The 22,948-nt window shown below is 35.7% G+C and overlaps 1 protein-coding gene across 4 annotated transcripts in view; it reads right to left on the minus strand.

Moving 5' to 3' along the window:
* The window catches only part of MAP3K4 (mitogen-activated protein kinase kinase kinase 4), a 62,546-nt gene that overhangs the window by 33,821 nt on the left and 5,777 nt on the right, over nucleotides 1–22,948 (minus strand). For all 4 annotated transcript variants that reach the window (XM_021544132.2, XM_085576851.1, XM_085576849.1 and 1 more), the window contains exons 2-9: nucleotides 15,297–15,484; nucleotides 11,621–13,002; nucleotides 7,557–7,799; nucleotides 3,503–3,649; nucleotides 2,154–2,311; nucleotides 1,721–1,837; nucleotides 1,178–1,277; nucleotides 1,008–1,091 (exon numbers count right to left, since the gene is read on the minus strand). In XM_021544132.2, the coding sequence (XP_021399807.1) occupies nucleotides 1,008–1,091; nucleotides 1,178–1,277; nucleotides 1,721–1,837; nucleotides 2,154–2,311; nucleotides 3,503–3,649; nucleotides 7,557–7,799; nucleotides 11,621–13,002; nucleotides 15,297–15,484 (2,419 nt within the window). The remainder of the gene's footprint in view (nucleotides 1–1,007; nucleotides 1,092–1,177; nucleotides 1,278–1,720; nucleotides 1,838–2,153; nucleotides 2,312–3,502; nucleotides 3,650–7,556; nucleotides 7,800–11,620; nucleotides 13,003–15,296; nucleotides 15,485–22,948) is intronic.

Genomic DNA, 22,948 nt, shown 5'->3' on the forward strand with positions numbered 1-22,948 from the left:
CAGATGTGTCAAACTCAAGACACAATTTTTTCTTCCAGAAATGTATGTAAGAAAAAGATACAATCTTTAAAAGGTCTACTGAAACTAATATGGTGTCCTTAAGCAGCCAAGACTACATACCTGGGAGACAATATTTTTTTTAAATAAACATATACTGATTTCCCTGGCTATTTTTCAACTCAAACAATTCACAGACCAGTGCCCTGCTGAGCCAGTTGTTTTGTCCATGTATTTACAATCCTTTATGAACTTCTCTCCTGTGAATTTGTGTCCCCTTCAACAAAGTTCTGTATTTAGCAAACATGTACATAAATCTAACAGGAATCATGTAATGAAAGTTAGTGCATTATTTCACAACTGCAAAGTATATATTAAATGCATGGAAGGACAAAAAAGAACAGCAAATCCAAATACAATTGAACTGTTGACGCTAAATTTTTAAGGAATTTTGAAAAAAACACTAATATGGGACTCTACATTACAGTAAATATAGAGCACCAAGAGCTTAACTTACTTTTGCAGGGTAACAGTTTCCTAGCAACAATTACGCTCGAACAGAACAGAGTCCCTGCATTTCTCAGGTTCTTAATTCTCTCTAGGAAACTTGCTAAAGCAGACCTCCACTATAATACTGTTGCTTTATAAAAGCTAAACACAGGTCTACAGTCTGAGATTATCTACTCAGACATGTATACATTTACCTTATAGATTTGCAAACATTTGTTTCACTGCTAAGCATTATTAAACAGAAAGGTTTCTCCTCAGTCACAAAGAGGATCTTTGGAAAAAAGGAATTAAGGCACTGATTTCCCAAAACAGACTAGCACTCCCACTCATACAAGCACAAGTACAGAATTTGACTACCACAATTCAATATTAAATACACACAATTTTAAATGCTGAAATATGTTCCATTAAAACATTAAAGCATGCCAATATTGGAGATTTTGCTTAGCATACTCAGTTCACTTTCATGCCTTAAAACTTTATTACTTATGTGAATTTACCTTCACATACTCTTTTGTTTTCAGAGCATTCAGAAGATCTCGCACAGGGGCAGACAATGCAAATTCTGCTGCTATTTCAAGGTCCTACAAATAATAACAAAACAAAGGAATATGCTTTCAGACTAAATTTCTTTAAAGCATATAAGTAAGAGGAGACTCTGTTAACTTACCTTCCTCAGCATTTTAGCAAAACCAAGAGCTTTGGAGGCCCTTTCTCTAGCTTCATGGAACAGCTCTTTCAGTGCTCGGCTGGTCTCTATAACAGACCTCCTGAAACATTGGTAGAAATGAAATGACAATGTTTTAATAAATCATATTACACTTACACAGCCATTGAAAATAATTATTGACATATATGTTAGTAAGAAGAACATAAATATTTGCAAGCAGCTGACAAATAAATTGAATTTGTGTAGGCACATTTTTTGTAAGAATACAAAAATCTAATTCAAATATCATTACATAAAAACCTCTCATAGCCTGACCTACAGAGGATACTAGGCTTTAAAAAAAAACAAACAAACAAAAAAAAAAAAAAAACCAACGAAATGCACACAGAAATACAGAGATACAGTCTGTATTTACCAAGTTTGCATCCTAAGTAATAAAATATATTATGTATCTGTCAGAGGCAGAGAAACATATATAAGTGTTTCGTTAGTATTAAGGAATTTTTTAAGGAATACCTGATTTCAAAAAGAATTTTTTAATACCTGATTTCATCTGATGCAGTACTGTCATCAGCACTGGCCCAAAATTCATCACAACTTTCTTGTAGTCCAGAATCTAAAAATATTCCTGTAGACTTCAGCAGCATTCCTGCAATATCACTGTAGCAACAGAAAGGGTGGAACTTCAGAGTCTTATTGAGATAGCACGGCATCTCAACTTCTTCCTTCTTAGTGCAAGACAGCTGTTTCCAAGTCCATGTACAGAAACAAGCAGCATTTTGGGGCCCACAGAAGCCACCTGCACCTACTGTGTTCTACGCATACAGCCACTACAATAATCCAAACATTCACAAAAACTAACAGCTGCTTAGTGACATCTCAAGAAGCCCCATCTGGGAATCCCAAACAACTGCTGACTTGAATACCCTTCTGGTATAAAACAACACCATAAGCAAAGGAATTAAATAAAACCTACCAAAATAGCTTTCCAGCTTGAGCTTCACCTCCTCTTATATAAGGAGTTATTTCTTTGGTGAAATTCCATTCTTCCTCTAACAGATTTTTTAAACTATGAGATGCTTGAGGTAACTGCTGCAGCATTTGGATCCAGCTTCGCATATAATCAAAGTAAACCTGAACAATGAAACATAATTTAAACAGAAATTGTTACACAAGGTGTTAAAGACTAGAATTTCTCAAATCAACAGACAAATTCAGTATTATAGAATTTTTAGAAGGTACTTTACAATAATTTTCATTTGCTCCAACTGAAAATGAGGTCCATGGTTTCACACAGAAAGTGCAATTTATGGTTCACCAAGTATTAAATTCTATGTCTTCACAATACCTTCCTGAAAATATTGACCACCTTGCTTGTTGTGCTGCTATTTACCATTGTAGTAATGAATAATCACAATAGCCAGAGTTTTTAATGCTGAACTGCTGAAAAACAGTTTCTAAATGTTCTATTAACTGTCAAAAGGTCTTATCTGAACATATTCTCCCAGATATGGATAAGTAACATGAAAAGGTTTCTGAGATTCTACATTACACTTGGTGTTCCTTTATATCAAGTCTTATCTCTCACCTTTATTTAATTACTATTGTTTTAATATAAATAATAAAATACAAAATATATTAAAATACAAACATTAAAATATAAAAAAATCCCACTAAATTAAATTTTTCTTTAACCATCTGCCCTTCAGGATTATACTGAATGCAAAACATTACCTTTCGTTTCAGTTCAATAATCCATAACATTCCTCCTCAAAAATGGTTAAGGTACTTTCTATTGGTTTCAGATATTTTCAGACTACACTGTAAAAATGCCAAGATCATAGAATCATGGAATTTTCTGGGTTGAAAGGGACCTTAGGGATCATCTAGTTCCAACCCTCAACTTTCAGAGGTCAAGTGTTTTTCTTAAAAAAACTGTTTTAACTAATTGCAACAATAAATACACATTAAAACTAAGACATTGTATCAATTAATAATTAATTAATGTTAGTCAAAAATTATATTTGATTCAATATTAAAAAGGTTATTAAAAGCTTAGTTCAAACTTATGGAATTTAAAGTTCTATATATGAATTATTTTTTGTAAATACAGGCAATTTCCAAGTGTACTGTACCACAGGAAAAAACTCAGTATTGCTAAAACAGCACCAGTTTCTGTGTTACCTTTACAAGTCCATTACAACAATAAAATTGTATCGAAATAGTAAAAAAAAAAATTGCAACCATCCCTAAAAGGCATAACAGATTTCCATTAGCAGTATTCAGATCAATGCACTTACTTGAACGCTCCTTTTTGAAGCTTACCATTAACATTTTATGCAAATCCTCTTCAAAAGAATCAATGTTGCAATCAATCTTTTGTAAGTCATCTAACACTTCCCGTAACATGAACTGGTAATATTGCTTCATTAAGAGTCCACCCTTCAGAACTTCTTTACACTCTCTCACTAGCTGCAAGGAAAAACCCCAAAACTCCATCAGTCTAGACATTACTCTCAAATTCACCCCTTGTCAGCCCGGTTTGTCTCAATATGTTAGTTTGCCACTAAATAATTTCTACAGCTTTTTGAAACAAATACAGCTGCTCTACACATCTGCAAGAAAGGTGTGACTAGTTTTCCAGGATTATTGCACTCCCATTATTTGCCACATCAATGTAAATGGAGATGCAGGCAGATGTTTCAGACTTACTCCCTGCACAATACCACAGCAAGCAGCTTACCGGATAATTAGTTTAGAAAGGGGCAAAAGGCCTCACAGTCACAAAATCACCACTTTCAATGGAAGCAAGTCAGGCAAAATATGCAATGTGTTTAGCATATGCTTAGAGAAATGTTTTACTACAGTGAATTCACTGTCAATCTCCTGGGCAGGTGCCCTGAATTCCAAAATCCATATCAGACTGAAAACAATTAATGGGTTTTTGCTGCTTCCCTGGGCAAAGCTAACATGAGGAAAGTTCTCTTTTCAACTGCAGAAGGGGGCGCCTTCAGAGGAGCTGTGACCTCTCCTTGAAAGCTTAGGCTTTATTTCAAGAGACATGCACAACCACAGGTACAGGAGCACACAAGGAGCAATGATCATTTCAAACCTACATTAACATGCTAATGCCTTTCTTTCAGAAGCCCTTCAAGTGCTAAGTGTGTATTCTGAGATCATCATCATCAGTCTTCAGTTTTGACAATCCCTGATTTTTTTCTGAAGGTCAGAGGGAATGGAATTGCTGGCTGATTAATATGCTTTTTAAAATCTTCTACAATGGCCTTCCTGGCAAATATATCAACATAGTGGACTCAATGTATGAGAAATTATAATAGCACAAAAGCAGAACAAGAATGCTATTAGTATGACAAGAGTCTCTGGAAACCATTACAGGCCAGAACACCTTATACTGTGCTCCTTGATGTGCAGAGGAAACAAGGATAATAGTCTGAACTCTACAGTTTGAAATTTACCAAGTTAGGTGAAAAGAGGTAAAAAAAGGTAATTTTTTATAACATGGAAATCCAAATGGACACTTTTATATCCCTAACATGTAATATACTTTAAAATTAATGTCCTTCTTCAATCAATTACATACAGTGTACTTTCTGTTAAGCTATGAGGTTATTTTTTACCCTCAATGCACATCCATTCTGAAATAAACTTGAAAAGCTTCATTAAAATTGAGTTTATTTAAATAATACTTTTCTACAGGGGTATGCTACTGAGTAACAGAATACAGGATTTACAAAAAACAATGGTGATTTTTGTAAAACAAGAGCTAATCTTAGTGTCAACTTCTGAAACTGAAATTCAAGAGGCAGTGGCCAAACTTTTGGTGCATAATGAGCACATGAAAGAATACACAGCTTAAACTGAAAATATTATCACTATTATTGGTTTGATGGGTTGCTTTTTGTTTAAGTAGTTTATACAATAAATTATTTTCTCAAAGCCGGTGGGGCAAGACAAACAATACCAAAAATAACAACGAAACAGAAATAATGCACATGCACATACACATACACACACATCCACCTCTCAACATGAATGCTGAATTTGTGAACCATCTTGAACTGTTCAGGTACTAAACTGCCATTAAAAGAGAACAGCTCTCTCCAATAACACAGGATTTTCAGGATTACAAAAGCTAGTACTGAAAGTGAAACATGGACAAAAAGGAGGAAGGTAGCAAGAAAGGACAGAAGAAAAGGCACATTGTAAGAGGCCTGTAATCTGTGTTAGTTTTCTTTTTGTGTATATACATTTTATTGAAAGTAGTATTAATTTTTTAATACAATTGACTTGGTAGTAATACAAAAATTTAATGTCACCTTGAAAAAGTTGAGTAACAAGACTACTATACCTGATACATTCACAAAGTACTGCTATATATTTCAAATGGTACCAAAAAGCAAGAGACACAAAGGTCTCAGTGCCTCAAATAATATTCTCTAGGTCAATCACTACAAAAAATTGACTTTGCTGTGCTACTTGCATACAAAGAACAATCAAGATGGTAAGACCATCTTACAGAAGGAAATTAAGCAGTGCCACTTCCAGAAGGCTGTGCGGCAGCACCAGCTCTCCTTCCTGAATAATACCTTGAAAGAATTGAAAAACCTTATGTCTGCAGTTTAGATGGCTCAGCTGTCTTGAGCTGTGTACAAGTTCTGCATCCCTGCCCAGTGGCCAGGAGAGCAGCATGACTGAAGATACGTGAGCTGATCGTATTTCAGATGGTCAGCTTCTGAGGGCTACAGAGTGTAATGCAGGACATTGATGAGGTCCTCTCTCAGCTGTCTCTTCTCATGGCTGAACAGGCCAAACTCCTCCAGCCTTTCCCTAACAGGAGAGATGTTCCAAGCCCCTAATCACCTTTGTCCTCCACTGGACCCAGTCCAGGAGTTCCACATCTCTCTTGTGCTGAGGAGCTCTGAACTGGAGACAGCAGTGCTGATGCATCTCACTAGGACTTCAGTAGAGAGGCAGGATCACCTCCCTCAACCTGCTGGCAATGCTCTGATAATAAAACAACCTAATTTGGGGATCAATCTAATTGTAGGATCCAGCTTTCAGAAGGTTGGACCAGAATATCTCTAATCCAGTCTTCTCTGTAATTCTGTAATACTCTGATAACATGCAGAATAACAGAGACTCCTGGACTCTTCAGCTTGCTGAAAATTTTAGGAATTACTATTCTTCAGGTAACTAACAGATCTATTTGTGAAACATCCTCCACAGCTCCTTTGCCTGCTCAGAAATATTGAGTGCGACAGAAAACATTTGCTGAGTTGAATTAATTTTTTCAATGTCATTAGTAAAGCCAGTATCCACCACCACAACAGTCTGGTACAAACACATTGTTTTCCAGGAATAAAGTGTTATTTTTACTTAAGTTAAGAGTCTAGAAGGAGCACACAAAATGTTAAGGGGGTTAAAAAACAAAATCACCCCCGTCTCTGAAGGGTATACTGTGCTTAATAACAGAGCATGCTATGCAGTGGATTACTCTGTGACTGTTAAGGTTGAAAGTGCAGGCTTCAATCAATGGGGAGAACAAGGGAGAGCATAGGGCAGGAAGGAAGAGCAGAAAATTTATTTGGGACCACAGAGTAACAGCAATGGATTGAGGATCAGCAAATAACCAGAATCTTGTGATCATAATTAGTCCAAGAGCTTATTTACATGTTTATTCCTAGAGATCATCTGATAAAACCCCGATTTGGGTATGCTTGCCAGGATGCAGGGACATCAGATGAATTTAGTAGATCCTAGCATTGATCTAAACAGCCTTCATTGCACTTGACAGCCTCCAGAAAATAAATCCTTATACCATACTCTCAAATAGTGACAAGACTGACAGTCTTGGGTCACTGTCCACAGAAAATAATACAACAGGCTGGGGAAGATTTTTTTTTATTTCATTTTTCTTCTCAATTAACTTCCACTATGCAACTCCTGCATGTTAGTAGATGTCTTACATTCACAAGAGAAAAAATCAATCAAAGAAAAAAGAGAAATACAGACCCTTAAAACTACTTACATTGCCTAAGAAACCCAGAGGAAGATGTACTAGAGAATATTATATAGCTTATAATGCAAATGGAACCAATACTGTCTACTTTTGTTGGCAAATAATATTTTTAATCACCAGTTTTGATATGGAAGCCTAAATAAGAGAGCTATACATGACTGTTATGTATTATGCAAAAAGTAGATCTCCATATGAAATACAATACTATTTACAAAACTTATTGCATAATTATATATTGTAGTTTCTTACACTAATCCTCTTTAAACTGAACCATATCATAATGAAATGACAAAATATTTCAAACAGGAAATACATACTAAAAAAGAAATTGAAGCAAACCTGTTTAATACTCAAAAGAGATGGTTCCCCAGCAGGTCTTTGTTCCAGCCTCAGCTTGAGACATTCATGGATAACATTGAGGAGGACCCGGCAGAGAACCAAGAATGCTGGTTCAAAAGATGGTAAATCCATGGATTTCAACTCCTCCCATGATACAGCACTGCATTTTTGCTCGCAACAAGGTGGGAAATTTAGTAACTGCACATAATCGGAACACAACATGGGATCTGGAAATTCTGAAAACTGTAACAAAAAATAGGTATCATGAAAAGGAACCTTACGAGTCTTTAGAATTTTGGATTTGTTTAAAATAGCATGCACAGAAGTATGTTTTTAAAATGTAATAGTCTATTAGCTGGCAAGTCAATTGCTCAATTTTCAAGTTTATATCATTGGGAGATTTTTAATGCTAACTTTTTTTTAAGGATCATCAGTCTCAGGAAAAACAACTATGGATCCTTTGGAATGAGCAAAACCACTTACTTTATGTTTCTATTATGGCATTATCCAGAGAAACAAGTGTAAACTAAGCTATATCAGGTACATAACCTCATTCTCTTTCAAATACATAATGCATATATTAACATAAAACTCCACATTGTAAATGAACACAATATTAAAAAAAAATGTCACTAGCTAAACTAAACCAAAGTACTGAAAAATTGACTTTTGAATTTCGCTAGCTTTTAAATTTAAACTGTTAAAAAAAGGAAGATGAAATATAGACATCAAGCTGATTTGTTGTTTTAGGGATTTTTGTTTGTTTTTTAATAATATATTTATTTTTCATTTAAATTAATATTCAATTTAAATAAAATTACTTTTCTAATTAGAGAAAATAATTGAGACTCTGTGAAATAAACATTCTAGAAATCTAAGTTATATACCTTGTAATAACATTCTAAGAAATGTACTTGTGTACATGGAAGTACTCTGGAGTTTAATTTAGAAAGAAAAGTTGGACTGCAGAATGTGTAGTTGCTAAAGACAGCAACACATTAGTCATCATTTAAGGATAAGATTTGTTTCAGATTAAATTTGTTTTATTCTTATTCTCATTTCTCAGCTACTAACTATGACATCTGAATATCCTTCATCCATATATAAACACAACTAGTATTTTCTAGGTTTTTCTTCAGTCAAGCATTTTCTAGGTTTTTCTTCAGCCAAATTTAAATAACATCACTACAAAAGGGAGGAAAAACATTACCAGTAATTACAGTAATTACAGTAAGATAATGATAGAACTACTGCCTAAAAAGTTTAAAAAACCTTTTAAGCTCATAATCCAGCAGAAAATTAACACATATTTACAAGCATATCTTCATAGATAGAATGTTAATGTCTTATTTTTACACTCTTTAAAAAGAACATATAGTACCAAAATAGCATTAGAGCTTTTTACAAGAAGTTTTCATTAACAAACAGATCATGAAAATACTACACTTCCACAGTACAACAAAACAAACTTAAGAAATAAAATCCTCATGGTGATGCAAATATAGTTTGGGGAAATTCAGGTCTTATAAAAATATTAAAAAATTAGAATTAAGAACAAGAACATGAACTATGAACAAGAATTACACAGCCAAATTGAATAAATTTGTTCTATTTTTTTCTAGCATCAAGGATATCAAGGTTACTATTATCGAGGACAACAGTAAATTACATTAGGGCTTAGTACCAGACATCTAAACTACTACTGATCAATCTGACTAATCTTAATCTTCTGCAGGCCCAATCTGAAATGTTTCAAATCTTTCTTATAAAAACCTCAAGAAAAACTCTAAGCCATTTATTGAGAGCATATAAAAAAACACACTCAAAATTCCAGTCAGTTGAATAAACAGAGTACACAAGCTTAAATAAGTTCTATTAAAAGAATGTCCGATTTCATATTCTAAAGTTAGAAATATTATCCATCTTCTCAAAGAATGAAACTGTACAACTTCTATACAGAATGGACTCTATAATGCCTAGAGCCCTGTTAAAGTATCAGAGCCTACAAAGGAATCAAACATGTTTTAGAAAACTTTAAGACCAGGAATTTGTATAAAGATTTACACATATTTAGGATGAAATGAGCATTAAAATGTATACAGTGGAAGAATCAAGAAAGCACATTTTAGATGTGTTTTAGACACCATTTAAGCAACAATGGAAACAAAAGTATATCCAGAGACTTAGAAGTATACACATAAACATAGTGTAAAGTAACAAAAACAATAAAGATTAACAGAATACTAACAACTTTGTCTGCATACAAATACCAAACTGAATTGCACTAAAAAAAAAAAAGACACTATATTCAAAGTATTGTCAGGTGCAAAGGCCAAGCAATTAAAACCCATCTCTTCCATTTTAGTATAAAGTCATCTTTTGCTGCACTAAGTACAACAATTCTGACAAAGAGTTGTTTGTGGTTTTTTTTCTGGTAACATCCTTTAAATGTTGGTGCAGGAATAAAGTCTACAGTTTATAACATTCACCTTTACTAACAACCGTTTCTTAAAAGAGAATACTATTCCACAGAAAAGGTAATAATTACTGAAAATGAATATTCAAAGTAGTTACAAGGGTAGAGAAGGGAGAAAATATTAACCTTACATCTTATACAAGTCATCCAATATACATTACCAGGAAGTTTAATTCTGTGAAGCTGCAGCAAAAACTCCTGCTACTTAATGTTTCATTAATTTGTTTTAAAAACAAAAAAAAGCTTTTGAAGTATTTAGCAGTTCCAAAAACAGATTCAAAGTCCATTTTCAATATCCCCATACTATGTCTTGTTCAATTTGATTTTTTTTTAATTTTATTTCAACCTATATATTAAGCTGAACTTTCTAAGTGTACATGGTTTGGGGGTGCTTTGGTTACTCTAACAACATACCTGCAAGTTTTGCTTAGGCACTTGACTCTAAGGAAATGTTCGCACATTTCTAATGAAAGTTTTCTAAAACACAAGCTGAAACCAATTAGAGAATAAATAAAAATTCAACTAATAGCTTCATTTCTACAGTAATATCTACACTAGTAACAGTACAAATAAAAACTTTCAAAATCAAATAGCTTTATATTTATAAATTTATTCATCCTAAAAAAATAACCTCTAAGAGAAATCAACAATTCTTATTCCTTGTGCAAACGTGATTGTCAACATTAAGAGATCTGCAATATTTTAAAGACCATATATGGTATCCATATTAGAATGGCCATGTTGGCTAAGAGATACCTTTGTCCAGAATTCTCAGTGCCACATTACCAAGGAGAACAAGTAATCCTTACCACTAATTTTTCCTAGCATAAAAATGCCTACAAAGTTAGATAGCAGTTTAAATTAAGAAACAATACTCTGCCTTGAAAGAATTAGTGGCCACATCTTACAATATGAAGCTACAGTCCTTCACTTACTGCTTAATTCCTACATTGGTTTTATTAACTCACTCAATTCTTAATTAAGAATATAAAATGACCCAAAGAAAAACAATAAGCTAAAAGCTGGCTAAAGAATGCAACACACTAACATGATTTGTTTTCATAGATTTCAAGGTTAAGTCCATTCATTTATCCCATCTCTCCTCAAGCATAATGTGCCACCACAGTACTTCATTTGTGTAGATGAGAAAAACCACCAAAAAAAAACCCAACAGTGGCATCTTTATAAAGAATGTCTTGCAGAAAAACATCCAGTCTTGAAGACAAGAAATATTATCACCTCCATAGCTAATTTTTCTCACAATTCAACTGTTGGGCCTCATTTTCCACAATTATTTTTCTGACTTTTTGATTTAGACATTAGAAAATATAATGAACAAAGATGTTATCACAAAAATGTCATTTCAATTACAATCAAGAACAGAGAACTAGCTTGGGCTTTACACAAATGCAGTCAAACAACAGATTCATTTCCATGGAAGGAGAACCGGGCTCCTAATAATAATATACACTGTTTTTCAAAAAACAAGAAGTAACCAAAATGTTCGTAAGATCCCAATCCTACATTTTCACTTAGGAACAACACAGCAAGGAGGTGCTCCTGTTATCCATTTATACAAGTAACCTACCTCCAGCTGGTGATCACTCCTTACCAACGCCATACGAGCCCTTTGCAATGAACCATGCATTAGCTTGTGCAGTCTTAAAATTAGTTTCCTCAACCCCATTTGCTTCAGTGCTTTATCAACAAACGGCCTGTAAATAGAGGTCAAACAGTGTTGGCTGCAGCTTCCCTCAGCACTGCACTCTGGAATAACCCAGGAAGCAGAGTCATCCTCAGATTCAAGCCTATCAAGCCTCCTTGAAAAATGGTCCTGAAAGTCAAAGTTTGGCTTATTAGTAAAATTGTTCTTGATGGCTTGTCTAAGTTCATCAACATTCTCCTCAGAGATTTGCTCTTCCCCATCACTCTCCTCTGTGCATGTTCCTGAGGATTCCTTTACTTCTGTTTCCCTATCAATGTCTTCATCATCTGGATCATTGTCCTTAGGCAGTCGAGGAGAAGGAATTTCAAACACTGGCCAGCCAATGTCAGAAAGATTTTTGATGCCCAATACAGTTCCCATAATCCTTAGTTTCTGGTTTAAGTCTTTTGTAATATTTAACCATAGACAGAGTGCCTGCACCCTGTCTTGGAAGTCCTTTGCAGCATACTTTTCGTAGTCCTTTTGAAGAGCCTGCAGAGATGGATAAAGTGCTTCTATGTACTCCAGCAGCTCCATTATTCGCTTTACCTGCTCAAATGAGACCCGCTGGCGATGGAGGTGTTCATGGTAATTTGAGTAACCCAAAGCACTAGTTCCATGTGTTGATTTGCAAACTCCTTCTCCTGAAGTACCATTGAGACTGGCTCCATTTTTTACAGTGGAGAAGTTTCCATAGTCCACTTTGAAGGTGAGGATTTCATTGATGATATCGGGGATAGCTTGACGGGCTGCATAGAGATAGAGGTCTTGGTCATTAATGCTCCGGCCAGCATGCCAAGCTTGCAGCTCCAGCCAGATCAGCTCATTGGATCTGTTCAACCAGACAGAAGAGGTGTTTTCCTGTCCTCTTTGTTCCCTGTCCTTTTTCTTTGAGACTGAGGTAAGTTTTAACAAAAGCCGGAGGGTTTCAAAGAATTTTAACCGGTCTGCCGGGCAATCAGTCCTAGAAGTCTGGCGTGTAGTTCTGGGTATTGGCATGGGCACAGAGACTGGAAGCTTAGCATGGCTACAGACAAGGCTGAGGTAAGGCTTATTGAGATCAACATCTGGAATTGGTTTTTTTGGCAGAGATCCACCAACTGAGTCTAACATAAATGAGCACTGCACATTTTTCTTGTGATCTCGTTCTGTTGTCCTTAGGGCATCTCTGATCTTTTTTCCTTGCTTATAGCTGTGCTCTTCCACATTCTCGATGGTCTTCCCATTGTCTTTATGCAAAGTCTGAGATGGCACACTCATCTTTTCTGTAAGCAAATAAAAAAGAATGTGACTGCAACAACAAGAACAAGCATATTTCAATTCAGTTTCCAACCACTTTTCTAAGGTTGAGCATAAAAATGTTTAATATCAATAAAACAAAATAAGCATGGATAGAGGTAAAATGTAGTCTTATTATTAGAAGTTACCATTGCCAAAGTGGCAGTGGTTACCTAAAACATAACCCACCACCTAAAGTGGAAGAAGTTACTTAAACCAAAGGATTTTTTCTTTTTATCTTGCTTTACCTTTTTTTGCAGAGAGGACCTCAGAAAATTCTCATCTTGAGTATGCCAACGAACATGGTGTGACAGAAATTAAACAACCAAGTACCAGAAGCACAAGTAAGCCAAGCTCCTAATTCCCAAAATTCTTTCAGTTATCTAAATAACTGAAGATCTAAATAATCTTTCCGTTATCTAAATAACTGAAAGATACCTTAAATCTTATTTGTAAACATCTAAAAAGTAATTATAAATTTAATTTTATAATGATTTGTTACATCCAACCAACCTCTGATAGACTTCTGTTACTGAACCATTCAAGCTCAGTAAGAGCAGAGGCATAAACATTCAAGGTCAACGAACTACTCCACAAGGTTTTGGGGTGGCTTTTTTTTTTTCCTCTTCACAGTACAAAATAACTGTTCTGAGATGGCAGACATAGGCAAAGTTAAAAAAACATGAACTTTCCAGAAAAAGATACTTTATACAACAATATCCAATTAATCAGAAAAAAACAACTCAAATATATTTTAAGCTACTCATGATAACAAAGAAAATAATATTATCATACCAGAAGTAAGAACCATTCCCCTCACAAATAGAAAGGCCCTACTCCAAAAACTCAAAATCTATAAGCAGGGATAAACAACAACACCTTGTTTCTCATAAAGGTATCAATCCTCCACATGTGCTCAGAAGCAAAGGCTAACAATGAAAAAAATACATTATATTTCTTTAGTATCACAATGTCTCCATTTAGAACCAAATTATTTTTAAAGCACATAATGAAAAAACAACAACAAAAAATCACCAAAAGCAAGAAAAGTTAACATCGCCACTATATACAGGGTTAAAATAGAGTTAATGTTGCAACAGAAGAATTTTACTGGCTTTTAAATGTGCCTTTTAGCCAAGTTAAAGAGGCTTAATAATTCTAATGCCTACAGTTAACTGGCAATAGTAACAGGATTCTTCTGTATTTTCATATAAGGAAGAGGTATTTGGTGAATGCTGTCTTTAGTGACGTTATTTGGAGTTTGCACAAAGTGAAAGGGAAGCAAAAGCTTTGGAAAATGCTTGTATTGGCCCTTCTTTTATTATGAACTGCATTCCACAGTCCTTATCAACCAAACAATTTACTATATTCCCTTATTCACCCCAAACAATGCACCTTTTTCTTTCCTAAGTTTTACCTTAAAAATGTTACCCTTGCTATACACTCTAATATTTCCGTGTTTCATGTGAAGCAATTTTAAAAATTGCTTCCAAAGCATTAACTGGCAATAGTCAAGCTGCCATAACTCTGGCAAATAATTGTCTGACATTGTTACTTGTCTAAAATATACGAAACAAACAACAAAACAAACCCACAAAAACCTAGTTGTATTCTGCATGAAAACATTGAACATACAATCTTAAATGGCTTTTTTGCACCCATGCAATTTCAGCAACAACAAAAAAATCACTTTAAGCTAAAAGGTTTTATTATTTGGTACCATTACTTGGCAACATTAGGAAAAAAACATACATCAAGTATCCTTATACTGAAGCATCAGAAGCAAGCAGAACTACCTACACTTTAAGTGCTTCACTGACATCAAAGAGTAAAGAATCATCACTAAAAATTGTATTTTGCAATAAATAGCCTGTGAAGTGCTTCAGAACATGAAAACTGAGCAGAAAAGCAACTACACCATTACTACAGATCACAGAATCGCAGAAAAAAGTGATTAGAAAACACTTCTGAAACTAATGTTTTCCAGCTTTCTTCTCAAAATTGGGTTTATTCCAAAACTAGTTTAGCTTGCTTATGATCTTAACATGTTTTAGAAATCTCCAAAGATAGAGATTCCACAAACCAACAATCCCTCTGGTAAACTTCATTGTTGAAGCACTCTTAATAGCAAAATTTTTCTTCTAATACCTAAGAGCCTTCTCCTGTTGCAGTTCACAACAGCTGCCTCCTATATCTTCAGTATCCAGCTCCACCTTCTGTATAACCCCTCCACCAGGTAACAAGAGGCATTTTTGGAAAAAAACCAAGACACCACACTTACCTTTCAAAGTGGAGCGGCCAGCTGGTCTGCTGACATTATTTTTCTGGTGCTTTGTTGACATACGCTTCATCTGGCGGGGTGTACTAGGGGGAGAAGCGCCATAGAAAGTGTCAGCACTTGCTTCATCTGATAATTCCTCAGGGTCAGATTCAGAGATCTTGGAAGTAGCATCTGATTGGCACTCTTTCCTGCAGAGAACAAGATAAACCATTACATTCAAGATAAAAACATTTTACTTGCAATATCTGTTTAAAAAGCTAATTTATCCATTAATCCCAACCACAGTCAACCTTCTGTATTTTACTGTCACATCCATGTATACTTACCCCAATTTTTTTCATATCCCTAAGGATAAGTTTCCAGTCAAATAAATAATAGGCAACGCATAAAGAGGATGGTATAGGCAACGTCACTAGAAGAACACAATGTAAACATACAGATATATGCATCTCTCTCAAAAAACCTTGCAGCAAGCCCAAACTAAGAGGTGCATGAAACAAACAAAATTCAAACATACAAACGTAACACAAGACATTCAACCTAATCAAGGACAACAGCAGGTCTTCCCTTCCATCCTCCACCCCCTAAATCCCTCATACCACAAAGTCAACTTCAAAAATCACTCTCCCACCCTTCACAAAACTTTTATCTAACATAGGAGATCTGGAAATATTCACAGATTTTAACATCAAGCATATTATTAATATTAAGATCATAAACAAATATTATCATTCCCCAGTGGTGCCATACATAGAATTCTCTTGCTTTAATACATATCAGAGAGAAGAACACACACCATTTTAAAAGAAAGAAAATAAATGGTTTGCCTCTATTCCCTCATTTCTGAAGCAGGTGTGCAAATAACAACTCTACAGAACTCTCAGTAACTCTAGACTTTAGTAAAAGACACTGAGGCAATGAAACAGTCAATCTAAATCAGTGCAAGATAGCATCAGTATCCAATAACTTCCATTTCATTCAAATCACAAATTATATTTTACTTGCTACTATTTTAGGGACAGACAAGGAAAGCTACTCATACTCTAGTGAAATGAGTCTGAGTTACTGCAGCAAGAAATATGTCAGAATATTGACAGCTAGTAGAAAAGCAGTAAGGCTAACAAAACAAAAACAAAACACAAATACTGTTCTTTTTTTTGCCCTACAGCTATAAACAGAAATAAATACCTTAGCATGCAGAACAGTTATGTTCTCTACAAAGCCACAGAAACAGTGCATGAAATACTTTTTTCACTTTACTCTTCTCACTCTACTACTTCAACTTTGAGAAGACAGCAAGTCCACCAACTTCTGCAGATAACCTCAACTGGTTGCCCAATAAAAATGACCCAGGTGGCACCGCAGCACCACCTGGAGTCTTGGAAGTGCCCTACAATCTGGTCATAGTGACAACCACACAAAATCACCAATACTTTTAGTCTGGTTTCCTTGCCTTGGGACATCATACTTCTACTATATCTTCACAATCTGATGTAACCAACCCCCACTGTTTAAAAAAAAGTCTTACAATTGTTCCTACAGATTTTGTGAAAATAGGTGGATGAGTAGGAGAAACAGATCTTGTAAGCACAGAGCTGGGAAAGTGGAATTCAAGTTTACATTTTTCTGGACACCAGAAGAGCTTTATTTCTGAGACTGGTTGCAAACAGCTCTACTGCAAAAAACACTTCAGGCAGAGAAACACCCCTCTGATCTTGCCAAAGACAAATCAACCACAAGAGACTAAACCACATAAAACAGAAGTCATTAGTTCCAGTGCTTATGGAGCCATTTATTTTTTCAGTGATCTCACTGGCCTGGCAAGGCACAGAGTGGGGTGCTGATGCTCTTGCAGAGGCTGGCAGAACAGATCCTGCAAGCACTCACGTTAGGTCTCCAAGGCAGCTTTAAACTAGGACAAGTTACCTCATTAGGAAAGATCAGTGAAAGCACTATTTTCCTTCTGTTTATAAGTAAGCAACCTCTTCAAAGAACTTAATGATCAAACCTCTCCACCAAGCCATATTAAGTGATCTTTAAAGAACGTTAGATTATTTTGGTCACTGTTGCTGGAGGCATTTGAAAGATCTGTAGATGTGGCCCTTACAAGACATGGTTTATTGGTGGACTTGAATATGTTACTGTACAGTCAGACTCATTCTTAAAGGTCTTTTTCAATCTAAATGATTTTGTAATTCTACCTTGCTTGTTTCTTCCTATATCTGATGACAGGCCATGAGTGCCTGAAGTATCTAAACTACCCTCCAGCCTCACACCTGAATTACATACGTACCTATACAGCAGCATCCAGTATGACTAACTTAACATTCAACTATTTCTGCTGGGCAATTTAGTAAGATTCTCTTTGATAAGAAGCACAGCAGACATCACAAAACATGCAGCACTTGAAATCATATCACAAAGTAAGCAATCATGCTCTCATTCATAACAACAAATGCAGTCTCATTAGCAGCTGGTGAGATGATCTTACCAAAGCTGGCTGGTCTGCTTAGAGAGAGAAAGGTACAGGTTGCAAAGCAAGTTTCAAAAATCCAGCATATTCTGTTTAGGGTTTGTGTGCAAATCCTATACCTCAACTCAGACCTCAAATCAGCATCAATTACAACACGGAATCAGTTACCAGCGCAAGCCTTATGGTAAAACAATGTACTAAATATTCAGGGTCTGCACTAAAGCAGCTACATTAGCTTTAACATGCTAGGATCTATCTTCCTAATCCAGACAACAGCAGACATGCATGATCTGCAGTAGCAACACTGTAGTATTAAAATCAGTTATGACTTTTACAGATTACTGACACAGCATTTGCAATGTTTGTGTGTTATTTACTGTCATGAACAAACCATAGACTAATTAAACCTCCCAATCTCTAAAATGCAGTGCTGGCAAACCTAAATCAGATTATAGTGTTGGTTATTAGACAGAATTGTTGGTTCCTAAATACTCTTGCAACTAGTGTTGAGAAACATTAATCAAGACTAATTTCTTCTTTGCTACCAAGATACGCAGGTTTTCTCCCCCACAGCCAGTGAGAACCATCCAAATCTTAATTAGGCTTACACACAAAAAGTGAAAGCTAGAAATGTGACAAATGCAGCTACTATTTGCCAATAGCAGCCTAAGCCAAATTCCTTATAGGAAAACTAGAAGAGCGTAATTTTCATACTCTATTTACAGGTTCCCAGCCTCAATTTTAATGAGAAAAATGCTTCTTGGAAAATAAGAAAGACTGTATCCAGCATGCATAAATCACAAATATTGGGAAAGCTTTAAGAGCAGTATGGTAATAACAACAACCAAAGCAAAACACCTTGACAGCTCTGAAATGCACCAAAAAAACTCAACAAACCAAGAATGTTTCCAGAGAGTAACTACTATATGTTACAAAAGGGTGCATTTCAACCAGAAGCTGAAAAGAAAGAATACATAATTTCTTTAATTTGCACTTCTAGGTGACAGCAGGATTTTTTTTTTAACTAAGTAAAAGTGATGGCAATGTATCTACAACTCCAGTTCAGTCATGAAAATCAAGATAATATTTCTAGATTTTCAAAGGCCTGCAAACAAAAATAGAAGAGGGGACAGAAATCAAATTTCAATGACATTTGAAGCAGCAGGGCAGGAAGCAAAAAGTCTGGTAACCACCAGTACTGATAAAGGCCACAACCTTTGGAAAAATACATTCATTTATCATTAAAAAAAAAAAAAAAAAAAAAAAAAAAAAAAAAAAACCAACACCACTGAGGATCACATGGAAACATTACAATTAATTAAGTTAAAGTGACACTGAGGAATACGATTTTTAACCAGTACAAAATGTTGCAGTTTCCTGAAGCATTATGCAAACTTGCAAAGTTTGTAACATTCATTAATAAGACATTATCCTAAAAACTGTGACAGCTATATGGAGGAAACATCTTTTTACTCTTCCCTTCTATCAGCTACCCTTGCCATAAGCAGGAGTTCAAATACATTAGGCACTTAGATCATTAGCTCAGGTTCAGCCATTGCTCATCATCCCACAGGCAGGTTAGAAGCTTGTTGGGGACCAGAGCAGTACAGGTCACTTGACTGGACTACAAGCACATGGCAATAAGTTTGAGTTAAGCAGTTGCCACACAGGAGCCAGGATCATCACCCACCACAATGGGGCTGTTTGGAAGCTGTGCACTCCAGACACTGCTGATGTAAGCAGCTTCCTGCAGTTTCAAAGACATCACACTATGCAGGAATCAGGAAGGCTCTTTCTCAACACTTCTTACTTACTTACCCTGACACTTTTGTATTAAAGAACTGCAATATCTGTACAGGGTCCAGCACCAAATCACCAAGTACCAGCTCTTGACATTCAGTGGCTTTGTTTTAAAAGCAAAGTGTCTGTTTTTCAAATATATACTCCTTAACTCAGATTCAGCTCAATAATTAATGGAGGAAGACAAAGCTGCATTAGTCTGTTCTTAGTAATGCACATTCCCAGTTAGCAAAAGCAGCAGAAAACACAGGCACTACACACTGCCAAACATATCCTGTTAAAGTTAAGGTAGCTCTCCCTAAAGGTAGTTGCAACCAGTCTATTTCAAACAGTATTCTGACAAGAACTGTCACCACCCAACAGTTGCTAGTAATGCAAAAAGCAAACAGAATTTTTAGGTACCCACCTTTGCACCTGTTAAAACAAAAAAACCATAAAGTACTCAGTTGATGCTGCTAAACACCACACACAACAAAACTGGACGCTGCAGTTTCTTTGGGGCAGTACTAGGTTTCATTTTGTTGCAGAAGAGAATGTAATGGTAGTCCTGAACCAACAGCACAAGGAAGGAACTTCACTAAACAATCAGTAGCATGCTGGGTATCAAAGACTGAGGTTTAGACAACCTAATCAGGAAACAAGATAGAAAAACCTGAAGTTCTGCTACAGTACTGGACAGTTATCTGGTGTAAACACATAGTGTTATGTTCCAATGTTAAGAAAGCATCATGCACCCCTATATTTTAACCACTTTTTAAACATTATGTTCTGTGGGAAGCTGTAAGTTTTAAATAAATGGACATGATTCTGAAAGGTTGCTGAACCAAAAGCAGAAGCAACTAAAAATCCAGCTTTGGATAAGGTATTTTCAAAGATCTGCTACACATGTGAATACAAAAATGAAGTGTTTGATGCTACTGCATTTACTATAAACTGCCCTAAGTGCAGCAAAAGGAAGTCTTCAGTAGAAGGCAAGGAAATGATCTTGTTGGGTTTTTTTTTAATTACATTTATTACAGCACAGCAGGAATTTGCACACAGTATATACAAATGAAGCTTTTTTTTTTATATATGCACCCTGTTTAAGTCTGGCACAGCACTTATGTGAAGGAAATTTCAATTTCAAATTAGAAGATACAGTACCAGCATAAAAATTTCAGTTTAAATAAATATTTGAATTCAAATTCAGCTGTACATAGCTACAATTTTTTTCTCCCAGAGGAATCAGGGGATGGCAGGATATGTGATCATTTATCTCTGCAGCCTAGGAATGAACAACCAGCCTACTGTGGGGAAAAAGCTGATATATGGACGGGAGTAAAGGAGAGCAAAGAATTTATTCATAACAGATAGTAATTTTACCATTTACTCCTGACACAAAATGCAAAAAAGGACTTGCATCTTTCATCTAGTATGTCTACATATACAAATCCTATAGAATCTAAGTTTGCATTAAAACAGCTTACAGCAGACTGTAAGAGCACAAAAAATGAAGTAATATTCAAAAACAAATTATCAAGTATGAAATGTAATGCTGTTCACACAACTTTTTACAGTGAAGACTCTCAGAAATGACCAACACTAAAGTCACAGTAGATGACACAGTAAGAAGGCGAACCTGCTCCAGTGCACCTTTTGCTTCCCAGGTTGCACATCTCTGCCCCTTATGCCATTCCTTCTGCACAGAAGGCAAGATCATATGAACTCAATTACCAACCTGACAGTGAAAAAACCCATTGGTTTTCTGGTGCACCATTTACCTGTCAAATCAATACCCACAAGCGAAAACCCCACAGCCACGCAACAGCCAAGCTCCTCCATTACATCCTTCCTGAGCCTGGCATTCTCTTGTAGAGACACCAGCGTAAAGAAGGCAACCTGCTGAGTACTAAGTGAAATCATGTCCTCAGACACTCTCTTCTGGCTGTACATGAAGCAATTTTACAGGACTGTCTGTCCCTTCTGCTTTCCAGACACTTTGTCAGAAGTCACCAGCACCCAAGATGCACAGGCGTAACGTAAAGTACCAACCCTGCCTCTTCACTGGTGCTGACAAAAAAAAATCCAGCTTAACTGGAATGTCTTTGTTAGTAGGATTTTTCCAACTTCAGCCACTTTAATTTTGATTAGGCAGCTAAATGTACTTAATGTCACACTAGCAAGTTTCATGTGGCAGACACTCCTAGTTGATGGAGGGCAAGCGAGGGATGTTAGGAGATGAGAACAGTAATTTTTAGCTAAGTCAGCCAAAAAACTAATGCAGATTTTTACTTGCAGCAACAATAAAAGCAAAATACTTGGGCAGGAAAATGTTTCAGGTGATACTGGTGTAACCATCAAGAACTGATTGATTACATAATTCCAGTAGCTTTCTTATAAATTAACCTATGAACAAGGGATTGTGAACAGGAATAAACACAGAAACACTAAAACTTCATTAGTGAATTGTCAGTATGTAACAGAAGTCCTTGAAAAGCCCTGCTATGTTCACAATTTACACCTTGCTTCTCTTTGACAAATAAGCTTTAGCAGGGCTGCAAAAATGTGGACACTCAAGGCTGCTATGAAACCCATGCCTCCCACTGCAAACTACAGGTTTACACTACAACAACCCTGCCAACAGTTAAGAACCAAGTACAATAAATTCCACATCAACTGAGGAAGCAATATAAAGCAAGTATTTCTGCTGCAACACAGTGGTTTGGAGTCAGACTTCACTGTGAGAAAACCACCACTATTTCTCCAGAAACCAAGGACAAAATAAAAGTCATTACTTGGGAAAAGACTAATGTACGGCTTTGAGCTAAACAGTTAAACTGTAATTGATTCTCAGCAACAATTTTTCCTCCTTGGTAACTCACAATTAAGCTGTTTAATTAGAATGGAAGGACCCAGCAAGTGTGAACACACTTCTAGAGTAGACCTCAAGCACATGTCTGACTGGGTATCACAAATGTCCTTAGAGCACAAATGTACCTACTATCAAATTTAACTGAAAAATTTTAACATAATTTTCTCCTTCTCAAGATCTGGACACCAGAGTCAGTTCTGCAAATTACTACTACTTTGGCACTTTTCCCAAAATGCTCCTATATTCCTGTGCAGAAGCTTCTAAATGTGCTTACTGTATTTACAAACAAAAAAGACAATGTCACAGAAAAATATAACAAAAGTTATTGAAAGAGTGGTAAGGCATTGAAGCACATTTTGGCTGATTAGAACAAGATGGTAAACCTCAAAAGAAGAAACTGGCAAACATTAATTCAAGAATAAATTAAGCAGAATGCAAAGTAGTACTCATCTTTTTATAGCAAGTAGTGATAAACACTACTGAGACATATTTAAATGATATCAGGAAGTAATTTTTCTTCTGCAAGTT

This window comes from Lonchura striata, chromosome 3, assembly GCF_050655825.1.
Source record: "Lonchura striata isolate lonStrDom1 chromosome 3, ASM5065582v1, whole genome shotgun sequence".
NCBI classification, from domain to species: Eukaryota; Metazoa; Chordata; class Aves; order Passeriformes; family Estrildidae; genus Lonchura; species Lonchura striata.